General features: G+C 41.6%; 1 protein-coding gene across 1 annotated transcript in view; it reads right to left on the bottom strand.

The window, feature by feature from the left end:
• Positions 1 to 2841: 2841 nt before the first annotated feature.
• SLC4A1AP (solute carrier family 4 member 1 adaptor protein) overlaps positions 2842 to 18271 on the bottom strand; it is a 33667-nt gene continuing 18237 nt past the window's right edge. Inside the window, exons 9-14 of the mRNA XM_068564121.1 lie at positions 14691 to 14802; positions 12567 to 12813; positions 10679 to 10765; positions 9920 to 9987; positions 8467 to 8536; positions 2842 to 7245 (exon numbers count right to left, since the gene is read on the bottom strand). Coding sequence (XP_068420222.1) covers positions 7196 to 7245; positions 8467 to 8536; positions 9920 to 9987; positions 10679 to 10765; positions 12567 to 12813; positions 14691 to 14802 — 634 coding nt within the window. The 3' untranslated portion in view covers positions 2842 to 7195. The remainder of the gene's footprint in view (positions 7246 to 8466; positions 8537 to 9919; positions 9988 to 10678; positions 10766 to 12566; positions 12814 to 14690; positions 14803 to 18271) is intronic.

Below are 18271 nucleotides of genomic sequence, written 5' to 3'. Positions count from 1 at the left end.
AACCTTACAAACATAAACAACTGAAAACTAGAAGGAATAAGCAAAGGATCTGGAATTATGGTTCCACCATGACCTTGGCATGCCTTTGAACAAGTCACTTCATTTTCTGAGCCTCAGTTTCCTTAAGCAGAGGTGATAACATCTCCTCTTTTTACATTTTAAGACAGATAGGAGGGCTTCCCTGGTGGCTCAGTGGTTGAGAATCTGCCTGCTAATGCAGGGGACACGGGTTCGAGCCCTGGTCTGGGAAGATCCCACATGCCGTGGAGCAACTAGGCCCGTGAGCCACAGCTACTGAGCCTGCACATCTGGAGCTTGTGCTCCACAACAAGAGAGGCCGCGACAGTGAGAGGCCCGCGCACCGCGATGAAGAGTGGCCCCCGCTCGCCACAACTAGAGAAAGCCCTCGCACAGAAACGAAGACCCAACACAGCCTAAATAAATAAATAGCGTTCCCTTAAAAAAAAAAAAAAGTCCACTTGTGTTGCTTTTAAAAAAAATTAAAATTAAAAAAAAAAAAGACAGGAGATTCAGATTTTTGAAATGAGTGTGATCTATCAAAATATCAAGTTGTACACCTTAATTATATACGATTTTTGTCAATTATTCCTCAATAAAGACAGCGGGGCGGGGGGGGGGGGTTGGTGTGAAAAAATGCTCTGTAATACAGCGTGTAAATAATAAACAGGCAATGCCTAAACTCCTCCATAGAATATGTGCATTATGACTGGAGAATGACTTTCTCCAGGTGAAACTAAGCACCAGAAACAACAGGCTGCGAAGAGATTTAGGGAACACTGTTTGGACCTTGTCAGTGTCCCTAATTTGCTGCTTTCAGGTCTTGGACCTGGGAAGACATTGGTGACCTGAACCAGCTTGCTGCCCTGAGGTCTTTCAGAACCCTGATTCTGAAAGAGTTCAGGATGTGCTTCTTACTCTTTCTTCTGCTTTGAAACATTTGTCTTCTGGCTTTCAGCTCCAAGTGCAAGTTGCTGTACGGTGATGGGTCTTTACTGCCCTCTTGTGATCACTCCCTGTCATAGCTGCATTGACTTTTGAAGGGGTGTGCGTGACAGCCTGAGGAAACCAGAGCCAACCCTCAAGATCAAGATTTTCCAGGGCCAGCAGAGGGCTTAAAGCCCAAATTAAAGCCAGCTGCTGTAATCCGGAGCTCCTTGACGGGAAGGGGTAGTTCCGCCTGATTTTGCCCCAAATAGTTCAGGAATCCAGCCCTGTGCCTGCATTAACCCTGCTAAGATGGTTAGTGCTTAGATTGTCCAGCTTGTCTGGAACAAGTTCTGGAAATGAAGGCAGCTCTAAGGTCCCTTCTCTGCCTGGAAAACCCAAGGGCAGGAAGGGCCAGGACTAGAACTTGCCCTGCAACCCTCACACCTATAAAGCAACAGTTAACTGAGCACGTATTTTGTGAACTGGTAGGTGCCATGAGGTGCAGGTGGGGTACAAAATAAGATAGTTGCCATGCCCAACTCAGAAAGTTTACAAACATAAATGACCCAAGCACACATATAATTAGCAGATGTCAGGTCATCCGAGCAAGGGGTATCACAGAAGTAGAAATAAAGTGCTGTAGGGCTGGCGGGAAAAGGGAGATTAGTGACAACCAGGGGGATCAGGGTTTCCTGAAGATAGTGAGACTCAAGCTGAACTTTTAAAAAATGAGTAGGACCTTACCTAGTAGACATGAGCAAGGAAGACCACAATGATGCTAATAACTGCATTTTCGGGAGCTGATTACGTGTCAAGCATGGCTAAAGGTTTTATAGATAGCTCAGTTACTTAATCTCCACAACAGTACTATGAGGTAGCTATTATTTTCTCCATTTAATAGACAAGGAAACCGAGGCTCAAGGCCATGTACGGCAAGGTGTGATGGAAAATATATGAAGAAGTAAAAGCGAAAGTTGTGTTTGGGGCAAATAACCTATTATTACTAGAGTATGGGGTATACTTGGTGGGTAGCAGAAAGGGACAAGAGCATATGGGGATGAGTTATGATGATCAAAAAGTACAGGAACCCTATGATATGGGATTTTAAAGCCTCAAATGAATTTGGACCTCACCCTTTGGATAATGGAGAATGTTTTGAGGTTTCAGAGCCAAGGATTCTGCTCAGTGATGTACTTTAGGATAACTCAGATGTGTGGAGGAGAGCTTGATGAGGCAGAGATAAAAGGGAGGGAGATGTGCGAGGAGTCAAGAGGCGAGGGGAGCTTGGGTCAGGGCAGTGGGCAATGCAGAGGAATGAACCCTAAAACCTCTACACGGAGAAATTGTTGAGATTGACTTTGGGTACTTCGATTTTTAAGAAGTGGTTTAAAAAAAAAAAAAGGATGCACTTTAAATGGCTGAGCAAAACAAAGTTACAGTGTTTGGCTTCAAAGACCTCGAGAGATTTAAGTTATGCTTCATGTTATACATCCCTCAACTACAAACATTTACACACAATGGTTATAGAATCCTCTTCCAGTAAAGGTCTTATGAAGCCTGCAGAAATGCTTCCTCAAGAGCTATAAGATACACATTGATTTATAAGATGTTCTTTCACGGGTTAGGTGGCAAGAAAAGTTGTCCTCTATAGGAGATAAACAGACTTTTACTTTTAAGGATAAAAGAAGACTCTAAATGCTACACTTAAAATTCCATATGAAATTGGCAATTAGTATGGTCAGAACCAAGAATGTGGACTAAGTTCAGATAGAGAGTTATTATTAAATCTATAAAAATTTCACACTACGTACTTCTCACACTTTCCAAATGAAATAGAAATCTGTTCAAAGTCATATCATCAATTTTATTGATACTTCATTAAAATGTGTTACAAATAAATTCTATGAAGACTTGAAATTAAAAAAAAAAAAGATTGATTTGGAGGATGAAGAAGGTGGAGCTACATTCAGTGGGAACCACTGTCCCCTCACATGCTGAGCCCTCAAACCTGTCATCAGTGCCAGGTCCTCTTGGGGGGAGAACTAGACTTCTGGTCTCCCGTGGAATAGAGGTCTCAGTCCCACCCTGGACTGTCGTAGTGCCAAACCTCTAAAACCAAAGCAGGGCACAGTCCTCTCAGATTGCTGAGAAGAAATCTTGAAAATGGTTCTCAGTGCCCACATCAAATGAGGAATCTCATGATCAAAGAGCAGCCTGTCACAAGAAGACATGGTACCAGTTTGATGCCATGACCCACCCTCCACAAAGGCCAAGGAGAGTTTTACGTCATTTCCCAGCAGTTTGTCAAACCTGGTTTGGTCCAAACAGGGATGGACCAAACCTTGTATGGGAACTCAGCCGCGCCAGGGGTTTGCATTCCTGCTTTTGATTGCCACAGGGCTGGCAGGCTTCCTTCCCTCTGGCTCCCACTCTCAGGAAGCCGTCCACAGCTGCTGGTCACTTGTCACACCCTACCCGGGAGGTGGCAGCATTTCAATGGTAAAGCAACAGATCCCCAGGCTGTGGCTAACGACTTCAAAGTTTGATAGGAATTGTGTCATTATTTCCCAAAGAGTTAACTCCATCCAGTTACAGTGAAGTAGTAATGGGCTATAATATAAGGAAATAATGGGACTTCATACTTCCTATGCTAGATTGGGACAATTCCAGGGAAAATATTTATAGCAGGCACTCAACAAACATTTACTGCATATACCAGGCACTATGCAAAATCCTTAGAAATGTCCTAAAGCAGACAAAGAGATTTGTTTTAAAGTTACACTCACACCCCTGACCTTTCTTTCCAGAATGTTGTTCACTGTACCACTTACTTTACTTTTTCCCCAAATAAATGAGTACCCATAGCCAAGAAAAGCTGTTCCCAATACCAAAGATATGGAGACCAGTTGTCCAAGACTGGGGTCTGCCTGCGAAATTCGTGCCTGCCACCTGGACTTCAAAATCACCTGAATCTCAGGCTCATCTGGTAGAAGACTGAAACTGTTCTCTAGCCCTCTCTTGAGATCCAGACTTCTATATTCAACTGCTTTCTGGACACCTTTACTTAGACGTCTTAACGGGACATCAAGTTCAACTTGCCCAAATGGAATTCACGATCTCCTCCACCTCCACCTGGTCCTCCTCCAGTGTCCCCTCATCTCAGCAAATGACGCCATCCACCATTCAGATGTATAAGCCAGTGATCTAGGAATTACCCTCCAGCCTCCTTCCCCTTTCACTCCCAGACAATCCATCATTCAGTCTCAACCATTCTACTTGTTAAAATATTGCAGGGACCCCTATCTTTGTATCTCGATCTCCACTTAGTTCAAGCTGCCATCATCTTTCACCTGGATCTCTGCAGCAGACTTCTGACTAGTCTTCCTGCATCCTCTTGCCCTCTTCCATCCTTCCTCCAACCTGTAGCTTAAGTGTTCTTTTAAAGACCCAAATCTGACCATTTCACTATCACTAACATTCCAGTGGCTTCCCGTTGCTCTTTAAATTCAGAGGCAGATATGATACAGAATTCCTGGGGAGGCCAGGAGAGACCAGGGACACCCTGCTTACAGATAACCTGTTGCGTTCTTGCTGTAACAATATTTTTTGTAATGACTAATAACCTTGCTTTCGTTTCTGTGAAAAGGAGACTAGATCACTTTGATTTCTGGTAACCAAAAAACTGCAACCCATACAGTTCAGGAGGGGGTAATTAGCCTTCTGAACAGAAACTTTTCAAATATCCTAAAGACACTGTAACGAACATCTTGAGTCAGATGAGACCCCAAAGATGAATTAGCCTAGAGCTGACAGTGGGCCAAACCTGGTCTGCCACCTGTTTTTGTTTTTAAAAGATTTACTTATTTATTTGACTGTGCTGGGTCTTAGTTGTGGCGTGCGGGATTTTTAGTTGCAGCATGTGGGATCTAGTTCCCTGACCAGGGATGGAACCCGGGCCCCCTGCATTGGGAGCATGGAGTCTTAGCCACTGGACCACCAGGGAAGTCCTGCCACCTCTTTTTATAAGTAAATATTTATTGGAACACAGTCACGCTCATTCACTTGTATACTGCCTATGCCATTTGCACTCCAATGGCAGAGCTGAGTAGTTGCGACAGATTATATGGCTTGCAAAGCCTCAAATACCTGGTCATTAATAAAAATGGTTTGCTGACTCTGCTCCAGAGGTTCTCCATTACGGGTTGCACATTAAAATCACCTGGAGTGCTTTTAAAAGGGATCAACTCAGAGATTCTGATTAAATTGATCTGACATGGGATCTAAGTATTGGAATCAAAAACTTCAAAAATTTCCCTAGGTAATTCTAATATGCAGCTACAGTGGAGAATCACTGATATAATCCAGACTCCTCTCACAGGTAAGTCGGCCCAGATGTCAGGATATGTCTCCTTTTTGTAATGAATAACAACTACTAATATCTACAAATCCCTGTAAAGCACATCCATCTACACGGTCTCATTTGATCCTAGAACAAATCCGAGGTCCAAAGAGCAAAAAGCATTACTGTCCCTGCTTCACACATGACAGAATTCAGGCTCAGGGAAAAGTCATGTCCCCAAAGTCTCCTATTTAGTAAAGAGAAGCTAACACTCACGTGCAGGTCTTTTGAAACAAGTCCACTGACCACTGATATTAATTGTGCAAGTTACACATTTATATTTTATTTTGGCCAATGGAGTCCTACTTGCTTTCATGCTCTCAAGACATAGGACTATACCTACCCTTCCCAGAACACTTAGATATCTGCCTTCCTAAAGCAGACGATGCTCTGTGGAGTCCCTAGGATTCCTCAAGGTCACTGTGAGGGTAGAGTGAGGAGGAGAGGATTGTATGCATGCAGGTATGTGTGTGTACATCCAATCCCCATCCATCCCCACCTCAATTCAACCAGAGCAGGCATATTTTTTACCTGTTCAAGTATTAGGGTTCCACATACAATTCTGTTTGAATCAGGAGTTTCACCTTTGAAGACCACTGATCTGGCTCAGACCTTAGTCCGTGGTTTCGATCCAAGGTGGCACAGACACTCTGCCCCCGAATTCCTGTCACTTCTTATATCATCAACAAGTTCTTCTCTGTTGGTCTAAATGAAGTCCAAAATAATCGTTTCTCATAATGCCAATATTGGTATTGTTTTTTGAGGAATCAGACTTATTTTTAGTAGAACAGACATCTGCTAGGGTAACTGAAGCTTCTTGTTACTGCTTCCTGCCCACCTCATGCATCCCATATAATCCACATTGGGAAAGCATCATCCTCACCCACTCCCTCTCGCTGGGCCACAGCCGTTCTCCTGCCTGCTCACTATGTGTGCCTCCAGCATAATCCACTGGTGTTCCACCTTGCTTCCACTCTTAGGCTTTCCTTTCCTGTGCAAGTGAGGCACTGATGATGGGAAGTGGGGGGCGGAGTGGGAATAAGACATATTCTTGCATTTCTTCATGTTTCCAGAGAGGAAGGAACTATTATTCCCCTCTCTACAGAGGTGAGAAACCCTACAGTGGGCAGAACACATCCAGCTTTTCATTCTGTGACCTTATTTGCACCTTTCCACAAGAGGAGGAGTGACTAACCTGACTGGTCAGAGTCCAGGATATTCAAAGGGCTGAGTTTTTATCAGCATCAGTGCCTGAGTGCACGAGGTGTGCTGTGGTCCTGAACTGTGTCCTCATAAGTCAGGGTCTGTTCTCAAACCTGGCAGGAGGATTATAGTGAGAGGGAGTAGGAAGCCCCCACTGTGTAGATATATTTTTAGTTCCAAGAATGACAGAGACACTCAGGGTTACACCCTGGCATGACCTCATATTTCAACACTTATTTGAGGAGGCAATTACCAGTGAATCCTAAAGCCTAACTGCCAGAAGCACCCTATTGCTCAGTAAAAGCATACTCCCTAAAGCTTAAGACAGACACTGTAGCCTTAAATAAACATGAGACATCTTCACCTTCTTATTTTAACAGAGTCATGTCTCTCACTTTACTAATTCTCAAAATATACGGTTCCTTTTTACATACATACACAAACACTTTTAAACATAAATACCAAATTCAAGAGAATCAGATGGGTAGATAAATTTAGGAAGCCAAGAGCACAGAAGAAAAGGCCAGTCACCAGATTTTACAAATGATCATCTGAACTCCTTCTCTGGACATTCAACTTGATATATTATCCTAAATATCCCATGTCACATGGTCCACAAGGTCTTCCTTTAGGATTCGGAAGCAATCAATAGCCATACTTATCATTAAGATGGGTCCTGCCATCTCCACTTTGGCCTAGATCAGAGTAAAAAGCAGACAAAAAGCAAGCATTTTAGTACCTAAATTTCTATTAATTATTAGTATATTAGAAACCCAATCCATAGAAAAAGCAACCTGTGATAAGCATATGGGAAAACAAGCATCTCATATATTGCCTTAAGGGTGTAGTAGGAACATAAACTAGCATAATCCCTATAGAATGCAATTTATAGTCTCTTAAAAATGTTTGTAGCCTCTGATCCAGCATGTTGACGTTTAAGAATTTTTTTCTACAAGTACACCTCGACACTCGCAAAATTACACATATTAGAGGTTACTTATTGCAGACTTGTTTGTAATGGCAAAAGACAGGAAACACAGCAAATATTCACTGAGGAAACTGGTTAAATAAATAAAGGTATATCCATACTATAAAAAAGAACTATGCTACCATTACAAAAAAAAAAAAAGAAATCTGTAAGTAGCTATGGAAGGATGTCCATATATTATTAAGTGCAAAACAGTAAAGTATAGACTATGCTTCCATTTGTGTAAAAAAAGTGATGAAATATTATGTATTTTATTGCTTACATAGGCATTTTACATTATATATATATAAGAAGTCGTAAGAAACCGATACTTGGTTGTCTTTAGAAAAAAACTGAGTAGCTAAAGCACAGCTAGAAGATTTTTTTTCCCCACTTTAGAGAAAATTTAAAATACATGCAAAAGTCAAGAGAAAAATATAATGAACCTCCATGTACCCAGCACCCAGTGTTAACCATGATCCACATGTGGCAAACCCTGCTTTATCTCTTGCCCCTCCTCTATCTTCCCTCATCCTCCACCACTGGACTATTTTAAGGGAAATCCCAGGTATCATTCCATCTGTGAACACTTCTGTACATATTCCTGGAAGACAAGGACTTTTTCTAAAAAACGTAACTCAATATCACTCACACTTTAAAAAAATTAACAGTAATTTCCTAGTATCATCACATATCTAGCTAGTGTTCGAAGTTATCTGACTGGCTTATAATTTTTTTTAATAATTGTTTGTTTGAATAAAGATCCAAACAGAATACACAAATTATATTTGGTTGATATGTCTCTTTAGATCCTTTAATCTACCCAGAAGGGAGACTTTTCCACTACATACTCTTGTAATGTTCTTATACTGAACCTTAAATATATATTACCTATTCAGAAACCTAAATAAATAAATATTAGAGGAAAAGAAAAGTAAAAACCATCTACCTTCAGGTGGGACCCACACACAGTAATCTGGATCATCTTCTGGATAGTTGGAGGAAAGTGTCAGTGGAAGCTGCAAAAACAGATAGGTTATTTTATTCAAAAGAATTTTAACTCTAAGAATTATTGTCCCTATCCCTGTGAGCAAACAAAAATTGAGAGAACAGCTTCCACTAATGATCTTGACATAAGTAACCAAAAATGGGGGAGCATTCTCTCTCTGAATCTTGATTTTTTTCCACAAAGCCTCAACAAGCTGATTTTCAGCCGGTGAGAGTGATGTTTTTTCTAAAAGAGGCAGTCAAGACAGGTGTGAACTCTAAATGATATCACCTCCACAGAGGAAAATTTGACATTGCCTTTTGATCCAGGTGCAGAAAAGTTAACAAAGCAAGCCTGACTGCTATCCTTTGAAAGGCCTGTTTGAAAGGCTTGTTGGTGGCCATCTGGGAACTTGGATTTCAAGAAGGTTCCCACTACCCTAACTGACAAAGAGTGGCCCACTGGGCCAAAACTGTTCGTAAAAACAATGTGGTTTATGCTGAACACCTGCTTTCCTTCTAGGACAATGGAATTTGGGTAGATGCCAGGCAGGGGATACCTATTTGATCAGTACCCAATATAAATCCTGGGTACTAAGTCTCTAATGAGCTTTCCTGGTTTCACAAGTTGTCACTCTTTGTGAGGGGAATTATGCACATCCTATGTGACGTCACTGGAAAAGGACCCTTGGAAACTTGTACCTGGTTCCCTGGACTTCACTCCATGTTCCTTTTCCCTTTGCTGGTTTTGCTTACTATTCTTGTGATGTAATAAATCACAACTGTAAGTTCCACCACATGCTGAGTCCTGTGAGGCTTCTTGTGAATTACCTAGCCTAAGGGTGGTCTTAGGGACCTCCCGACACCAATTTCACTTCTGGGAACTTACAGTATCCATACAAATTATATTCACATAAGGTTACTCATTATAGCACTGTTATAATAAAAGACTAGAAAGAACCCAAGTGTCCATCAATAGCGTACACCCACACAGTAGGAAGCTCTCAGTGCACTGATATACAATGATTTCCACCACAGGTTAAAAAAAAAAAAATCAAAGTGTAGCATGCAGTATATTACATTCTACCTTTTGTGTAATAAAAGGAGGAAAATAATATATTATTCAAATGTCTTTGTATGGCATATTAGGATATGAAGAAAGATTCACAAATTTATAATAAAAGAGGTATGTGACCAATTATAAAGAACAGAGTAGATAGAGACAAGAATAGAGAATCCAAAAAATAAAAATTCAAAAATAAAAATAAAAGAGCCCAGATTTCTAGAAGAGTGGGTAGAAGGCAGCTGGGAATTCTGCTAAGATAATCCCTGGATTCACTCTTCTGGATATGGCCCATGGCAAAGGGGTTCATTTTTACTTCCAGAAAAATGAAGATTATGACTAAAGCACTTACTTTGCCTCGACCAGGAGCTTTCTTTTTCTTCAATTCATCTCTGCTTTTCTCATATTCATTCTTTGATGCTAATTTATGAAAAAAGAAAAAAAAAAGAGGCAATAGCTATTTCAGAAAAATAAAATGGAAAAGAAAAATTCCTCCCTAAAGAGCATTATAATTATTGAAGAAAACATCACAATCTAATTCTCAAAAATTGCTTCTACTACTGTAAAGACTATGTAGAGAGAACTGTCCTTTCGTTAATAACCTTAGCTTTCAAATCCTAAGCTTAAATTTAATCACACCTTTCGAAAAGGTAAAGGAAAATGGGGCTGACTTTACTATTTTTCAATTTAATCATTACAGTTAAAAGCAATAGAAAACCAGAAAAAAACAGTCCTTTTAATAGCCCAACCTTTCAACCAATTTATTTTAATAATGTTTGAATCACCCCCATGATAGGCACATATTCAACTCTGGGAGATGTAAAATTGTAGAGAGCTTTGCATGGCCAGAGGGAAACATGAAGGCATTAGGTGCTTTGGGGGTCGGGGGGGGGGGGGGCGGGGGGAAACCCAGGAGACAGAGGAGGAAAAGAAAGGCAAACAGGATGGCACCAAACATGAACCTCTCATATATTCCAACTCTGTCCACAGCCCTGGCGGCAGCAGCATCTACCCAGTGTCTGCGCCCCTCGGGTCAGCTGCCACCCCCTCCTCTCTGACACCAGTTGGCTGCCTGTGTGTGGAGCAGCAGTGGAGTCGCTGCGCTACTTGCCTGAGGGTTCCTCACACGATGCAGCTGTCTCACTAATCTCTTGGTAACCTTTATTCTGTTCCACTTGGCCGAGTTGAGACATGTTTTCTATAAAATGCAGAACCAAAGCATACTGTATTACTTAATTCGTGGTGGGGAACCAAGAAAACAAATCAAAAGCAAGAAAAGCTAAGTACCTACATAATCATCCAGTTTTACGATCATTAGCTTCAACTAACCTTAATAAGGTTTTCAATAAATGTGTCTCCAGAGGTCTAACAGAGAACCACCAATTTTCCACTTCAAAAACTGGCCAACTCTGAGGTAAAACTTTTTAGCAATACTTACCAAACCCTTAAAAATGTACATATTCCTCGGCCTAGAAATTCTACTTCAAGGAACATATTCGAAGAAAATAATCAGAGATGAGCACCAAGATTTATTATATACAAGTATGTTTATAAATAGCAAAAATTAACAAATAACTTACATGTATAATAATGTGGAGTTAAGTAAATTATGGCACATTCATGTGATGGACCACTTTGCCCCTTATTAAAACCACATTTTAAAAGACTATTTTAAGACATAGAAAAAAATAGGTTATAAAATAGCATGTACAATACAATCCCAATGTTATTTTATAAATAAATAAATTAATAAATAAATGAATGCCTGGAGTAATCCCTAATCAGCTGCAGATTTACTAATTAATGTATCTTATAAACCAAAATTTTAAATCTGCTATTTTTAGACACACATATTTACTTCGGTCCCTTAAACAAAAAAATACAATACTTACTGCTCGCCTCCCCACTGACCTGTTTATGTAACACCCTTACAATGGGTGGATCAAAGATTAGACTCTGAAAAAAGTATGTGTAGTACCTTTTTTGAAAAGGCCAAGCATTGTGCCAATAACAAAGGAAAATGCAAAAACAAAAGATTTACTTCTCACAGATGAGGAAACAATAACTTTTCTGTGTCTAAAACAGCTGAAGGTGACTCAGGAGAAGGTCTACATACCAGGCCTGGTGTTTTTACATGGACTTGCGTGGTTTGTTTTGGAAGTCCATATGCACACATTCCCACACACATTTAATGCCAGTGTTTTTTGCTTTTCCTCATGCTCCCCATTTTCTGTGCAGTCTTAATCTTGCTAAGCAGTTTGGCCAACCTGCAGGAAAATAACCCCTGCACCTGACAAGGGTTAAGAGGATACTAAAAAGATAAACAGTAATCTCTGGGCGTGGGAGATTCCCCTTTTCTTCTTTGGACTTTTATGTATGATCCAAAGTTTCTAAAATGAACATATATGCCTTTTATAATCAGAAGAAAACATATTTAAAAACTAATCAATTCCCTCTTTTATATTTTTCATCAGCCCTTTGTTGAGGTGGGTGAATATGACATGTCAGGTTCTCTGCTAGGTACCACGGGCAAAAAGATGAATAAGGCATGATGCTTCCTGAGAAGTACATCCAGTGGGTACAATTATGTTTAGCCTCTGTTTCGGGGATGGGGGAAAAATGAATAAGGGGAGGCTTACCCCGAGACCACCTAATCAGGCCCCATCATCTGCCCTGTTCCACTGCCCTCCAATCACAGAGTGGCAGCAGCTCAGGACTGTTCCACAGCTGCTGTGGTTTCAGATTCCACAGCTTTCAACTTTCCATAATTCTGGAATACACTGGAAATACTTGCCCTTATTTTACAATGAGGATAAATAATGACTGGCAATCAGAGAAAGACCAGGAAAGTATGTTTCCACAGAGTCATCTGTATCACACATCACAAAGTGTCACAAAGCGAAAATGCACAGGCAAGAACTGGCTTTGCTTTTTCAAACCTATCCACGATGAATGCATATGCCCACTGAATAGCACAGGAAGGAGAAAGAAGACATTACCATGATTTTTTGTTTCTTTAGAACATGTGAAATCTGTGGGAGGACCTGTTTCCTGCACTGCTCCTTCTGGCTCTACCTCCTGCTGTAGCCTACTGCTTCCTGCCTCCATTTTCTTCTTTTCATGCTCCTCCTTTTCTTTCTCCTCTTGCTCTTCCTCCTCCTCCTCCTCCTCCTCCTCTTCTACTTCAGGCTCATCCTTCATTCTCATTAGAGTTGGAGGGAGTTCTGGACGCTTGGGGGGTAACTTCTATGAGGGAAAAAAACCCATGAACAAGCAGTTCTACAATATGACAGAGACACATCTTTTCAAGGGGGTTAAGCTAAATGAGCAGAGTGTCTAACTTCTCTAGGCGGATCAACCCTGCCGAAGTTTGTTGGAAGGAGGACTTTCACATGAAATATTATCCATCTACGAATCCTTAACATATATGTTTGTTAATTTCTAGGGTCAAAAGAACATTAAGTATGAAACACTTGAAACAGCTTGTAGGGAACAAAAACATTTATTCCAGGTACGATTTACTGAGTACCAGCTGTACGAATTCTGTCCTGTTACCCCTCATGATGTTAAATTCATTACAAATCTTAATTCATTACAAAATCTCCTAGGGAGTAAATCAGACACACATTTCTAAAAAATAAATCATTTGTGCAGCTTTTTCATTTTAGATTTAACACAATTTCAAGGAAACAAGATATGTAAATCAGTAAAACAGATCCTGAAGAAAAAAAAATTTCTTGAATGAGGTCAAATATTCTAATCAAGACCTTTCAATAAAAGTAATTATTAGAAAAAGTTGATCACAGCTTAAAGAATAGGAAGAAGGTACCAAAGTATATGTTAGGTATATCATTTTTTAAATATAGGATTTAGCTCAGTAATCCTAAGGAGAGCTTTTTAGTAAAGAGTTTTTCTTCTAACTAAAACACCCTCTCCCCACCTCACAGAAAAGCCTCCATCACAGGTAAACCACATGGTACTCACTCAGGACACATGGTTGGGACTTCAGCCCTCTGCCACCAGAGGACAGTTTACCCTAATTCAAGGTGTTATGGACTGAACTGTGTCCCCCCAAAACTCATGTTGAAGTCCTAACCGCCAGTACCCCAGAATGTTACTTATTTGGAGATAAGGTCTTTAAAGAGGTGATTAAGTTAAAATAAGGCTGTTAGGGTGGGGCCCTAATCCAATATGACTGGTGTCCTTATAAGAAGAAGGAAAGCCGCCAGAATTGCAAGTGCACAGAGGGATGACCATGTTAAGAGGCAACAAGAGGGCAGCCATCTGCAAGCCAAGGAAATAGCCCTCAAAGGAAACTAACCCTGCTGGCATGTTAATCATGGACTCCTAGCCTCCAGAACTGTGAGAGAATAGATTTCTTTTGTTTAAGCCACCTAGTGTGTGGTATTTTGTTATGGCAGCCCTAGCACATTAATACATAAGGTTATGCTCTTTGGGGTGATGAAAACCTTTTAAAAACTGACTCTATAAATAAGGATGTACAAAGAGCAAAAACATACATCAGTGAAGTATTAGAGGATAGTAGAAAGACCACAACTCGAGATATAAGACCTGGATTTGATTGCATCTAGTTACTTAATGATGGTGTGATCTTGAATTTAACCTCTCTGACCCTGCTCCTCAACTGTGGGCGGTAATAATTCCCACACATCATAAGGTGTTGGAAGGATTAAACAAAGTAAGAAAAACCATATGGCAGAACCAGGTGTAGAGATTATGTTACTACCAAGTGTTAGTTGACTCTGGATATTACAACATCTAACCACCAGGAAAAAAAGCAAAAAAACCCAAACAAACCCAGAAACCACAGGAGACCCTTTCTTAAATGCAACATTGATCACAAATTAATAAACCGGTATTCTAATTCACAAATCGGTTACATGCAAATTGATTCACATGAATCGATTCATCAGTTCTTGATAAGCCTAGGCTGAAGAGAAAAATCCAAGAACCACGTCCTGGGAAAGATGTGATCATACCAAGCCCACAGCCCCTTTTTACATGACTGTGGGATGAGTCATCTGAGTTTTGAAAAGAAAAGAGATAAATTAGCTCGGGATAACTCAAGAGCTAAAAGTTTAACACCTTGACCCACAACTTACCCCTATTGTTCCAGTTTTTAATTTGAATTTGCTTCCTCCTTTCATGGCACCAAAGAGAGGCAGTGTAAGCTTTTTAGCTTTGTTTTCTCCATCTGTAGCCTGACTTTCAGTTCTAGGAAGAAAGAATAATTATCTATTCCAGTGAGGCCAAGGTTTTATCTAAAAATACCATGGTAAACAAACTTTTGGCACCACAAAACTTTCCACAGTGAACATTTATGCATACACGAATAAGAAAGAGGTATTCAGGCCAGCAAAGATTGAATGGACAACACTGTTGATTGTCACAGACACAGAGGTATTAAGGGCAAGATAAGCATACTACCTTAGTCTAGCAATTTACAACATGCTACATGACTTCACATTCATAAAATGATGCCTACGGTGCACAGGTCAATGGCAAAGGAGAATACACAGGCATGCCCCATCCCCACTAAATGGCAGGAGGTGGATCCATGGTGTAAAGCCCTATTTGCCATCAACCTCTGAAGAGGACTCAGTGCTTGACTTACTTACCTGGAGGCCACACTTATCATAACCACACACAACAGCTCTGAGCACAGAAGTTTAAAAAACAAAAACGTATGTGTAAAGGGTGCGGGAGGCAGGATCCTGTGCAGTGAGTAACAACAAAGACTTAATGAGAGACCCCACAACTGGCGAGCTAGTCAATGTTCTCAGTGGCTGAATATAGTTATAAAAGCTAAGCACATGAGGGTAAAGCTGAGGAAGAGCAAAGAGAAGAGACTGTAGAAATTAGAAAAGAGCAGGGGAGAAAAGAACAAAGCAAAAGAAAAACAAAAAGGATGGCAGTTGAGTTGACAAGACACTGAGAGAGTAGGCAGAGGTGACAACGACAAGATAGCATGAGGAGAAAGAGGGGAGAAAGCCCTATGCTTTCTTCACATTGACTACAGGACAACCCTGCCTTCTGGAATATAAGGACAGCACTGGCCCTCCTGGCTCACAGGGGCCCATACAAGAAACTGACTACGCTGCTCAACTCTGAAGCCCCATTTCCACTCCTGCCTTCTTTTACCTAAGTCTTACCCCTCGGTGGTGCTCTTGAGCCTAGCCTCACCCGCCTTCTGTACCAGAGACAGACCCACTGCCTTGCTGAGGCCATCAGAGGAAATCCTGCCTGCCTGGCCTTAAAGACGCTCTGTCAAACATCCCTCACATCCCTTCCCCACAAGCATCAGGAAGCATGGAACGGCAAAGGCAAGAGCAACACAGATATATTTCAGCTCCATTAAATAGTTTGGCTGGGCTTCGGGATGAATTAGCGGCGGGTTCTGCACGGAGGTTGTGACCCCCAGGGATTCCCCAGTTCGCCCACGCGCTCCCCACGGCATCGCTCGTGGTCCTCTGCTGGTCACAGTTGTTTAATTAGAATCTACATAAAAGATTAACCAAGATGGCGGAGTAGAAGGACGTGCTCTCACCCCCTCTTGCGAGAGCACCAGAATCACAACTGGCTGCTGGACAATCATTGACAGGAAGACCCCGACTTCACCAAGGAGGATACCCCACGTCCAAGGACAGAGGAGAAGCCACAGCGAGACGGTACGAGGGGCGCAATCAGAGTAAAATCAAATCCCATAACTGCTGGGTGGGTGGCTCACAGACTGGCGAGCACTTATACCACAGAAGTCCACCCACTGGACTGAAGGTTCTGAGCCCCACGTCAGGCTTCCCAACCTGGGGGTCCGGCTACGGGAGGAGGAATTCCTAGAGAATCAGACTTTGAAGCCTAGTGGGAATTGATTGCAGGACTTTGACAAGACTGGGGGAAACAGAGACCCCACTCTTGGAGGGCACACACAAAGTAATGTGTGCATCGGGACCCAGGGGAAGGAGCAGTGACCCTGGGGGAGACTGAACCAGACCCACCTGCTGGTGTTGGGGGGTCTCCTGCAGAGGCGAGTGGTGGCTCTGTTTCACCGTGGGGATAAGGACACTAGCAGCAGAGGTTCTGGGAAGTTCTCCTTGGCGTGAGCCCTCCCAGAGTCTGCCATTAACCCCACCAAAGAGCACGGGTAGGCTCCAGTGTTGGGTTGCCTCAGGCAAAACAACCAACAGGGAGGGAACCCAGCCCCACCCATCAACAGTCAAGTGGATTAAGGTTTTACTGAGCTCTGACCGCCACAGCAACAGGGAGGGAACCCAGCCCCACCCATCAACAGCCAAGTGGATTAAGGTTTTACTGAGCTCTGACCGCCACAGCAACAGTCAGCTCTACCCACCACCAGAGCCTCCCATCAAGCCTCTTAGATAGCCTCAACCACCAGAGGGCAGACAGCAGAAGCAAGAAAAACTACAATCCTGCAGCCTGTGGACCAAAAACCACAGTTACAGAAAGATAGACAAGATGAAAAGGCAGAGGGCTATGTACCAGATGAAGGAACAAGAAAAAACCCCAGAAAAACAACTAAATGAAGTGGAGATAGGCAACCTTCCAGAAAAAGAATTCAGAATAATGATAGTGAAGATGATCCAGGACCTCGGAATAAGAATGGAGGCAAAGATTGAGAAGATGCAAGAAATGATTAACAAAGACCTAGAAGAATTAAAGAACAAACAAACAGAGATGACCAATACAATAACTGAAATGAAAACTACACTAGAAGGAATCAATAGCAGAATAACTGAGGCAGAAGAACGGATAAGTGACCTGAAAGACAGAATGGTGGAATTCACTGCTGCGGAACAGACTAAAGAAAAAAGAATGAAAAGAAATGAAGACAGCCTAAGAGACCTCTGGGACAACATTAAACGCAACAACATTCGCATTATAGGGGTCCCAGAAGGAGAAGAGAGAGAGAAAGGACCAGAGAAAATATTTGAAGAGATTATAGTCGAAAACTTCCCTAACATGGGAAAGGAAATAGCCACCCAAGTCCAGGAAGCGCAGAGAGTCCCATACAGAATAAACCCAAGGAGAAACACGCCGAGACACATAGTAATCAAAGTGGCAAAAATTAAAGACAAAGAAAAATTATTGAAAGCAGCAAGGGAAAAACGACAAATAACATACAAGGGAACTCCCATAAGGTTAACAGCTGATTTCTCAGCAGAAACTCTGCAAGCCAGAAGGGAGTGGCATGATATACTTAAAGTGATGAAAGGGAAGAACCTACAACCAAGATTACTCTACCCGGCAAGGATCTCATTTAGATTTGATGGAGAAATCAAAAGCTTTACAGACAAGCAAAACCTAAGAGAATTCAGCACCACCAAACCAGCTCTACAACAAATGCTAAAGGAACTTCTCTAAGTGGGAAACACAAGAGAAGAAAAGGACCTACAAAAACAAACCCAAAACAATTAAGAAAATGGTCATAGGAACATACATATCGATAATTACCTTAAACGTGAATGGATTAAATGCCCCAACCAAAAGACATAGACTGGCTGAATGGATACAGAAACAAGACCCATATATATGCTGTCTACAAGAGACCCACTTTAGACCTAGGGACACATACAGACTGAAAGTGAGGGGATGGAAAAAGATATTCCATGCAAATGGAAATCAAAAGAAAGCTGGAGTAGCTATACTCATATCCGATAAAATAGAC

The sequence above is a fragment of the Eschrichtius robustus genome, chromosome 15, assembly GCF_028021215.1.
Source record: "Eschrichtius robustus isolate mEscRob2 chromosome 15, mEscRob2.pri, whole genome shotgun sequence".
NCBI lineage: Eukaryota > Metazoa > Chordata > Mammalia > Artiodactyla > Eschrichtiidae > Eschrichtius > Eschrichtius robustus.
Note: the sequence above shows the minus strand (reverse complement) of the source record. Positions and strands in the feature narration are given on the sequence as shown.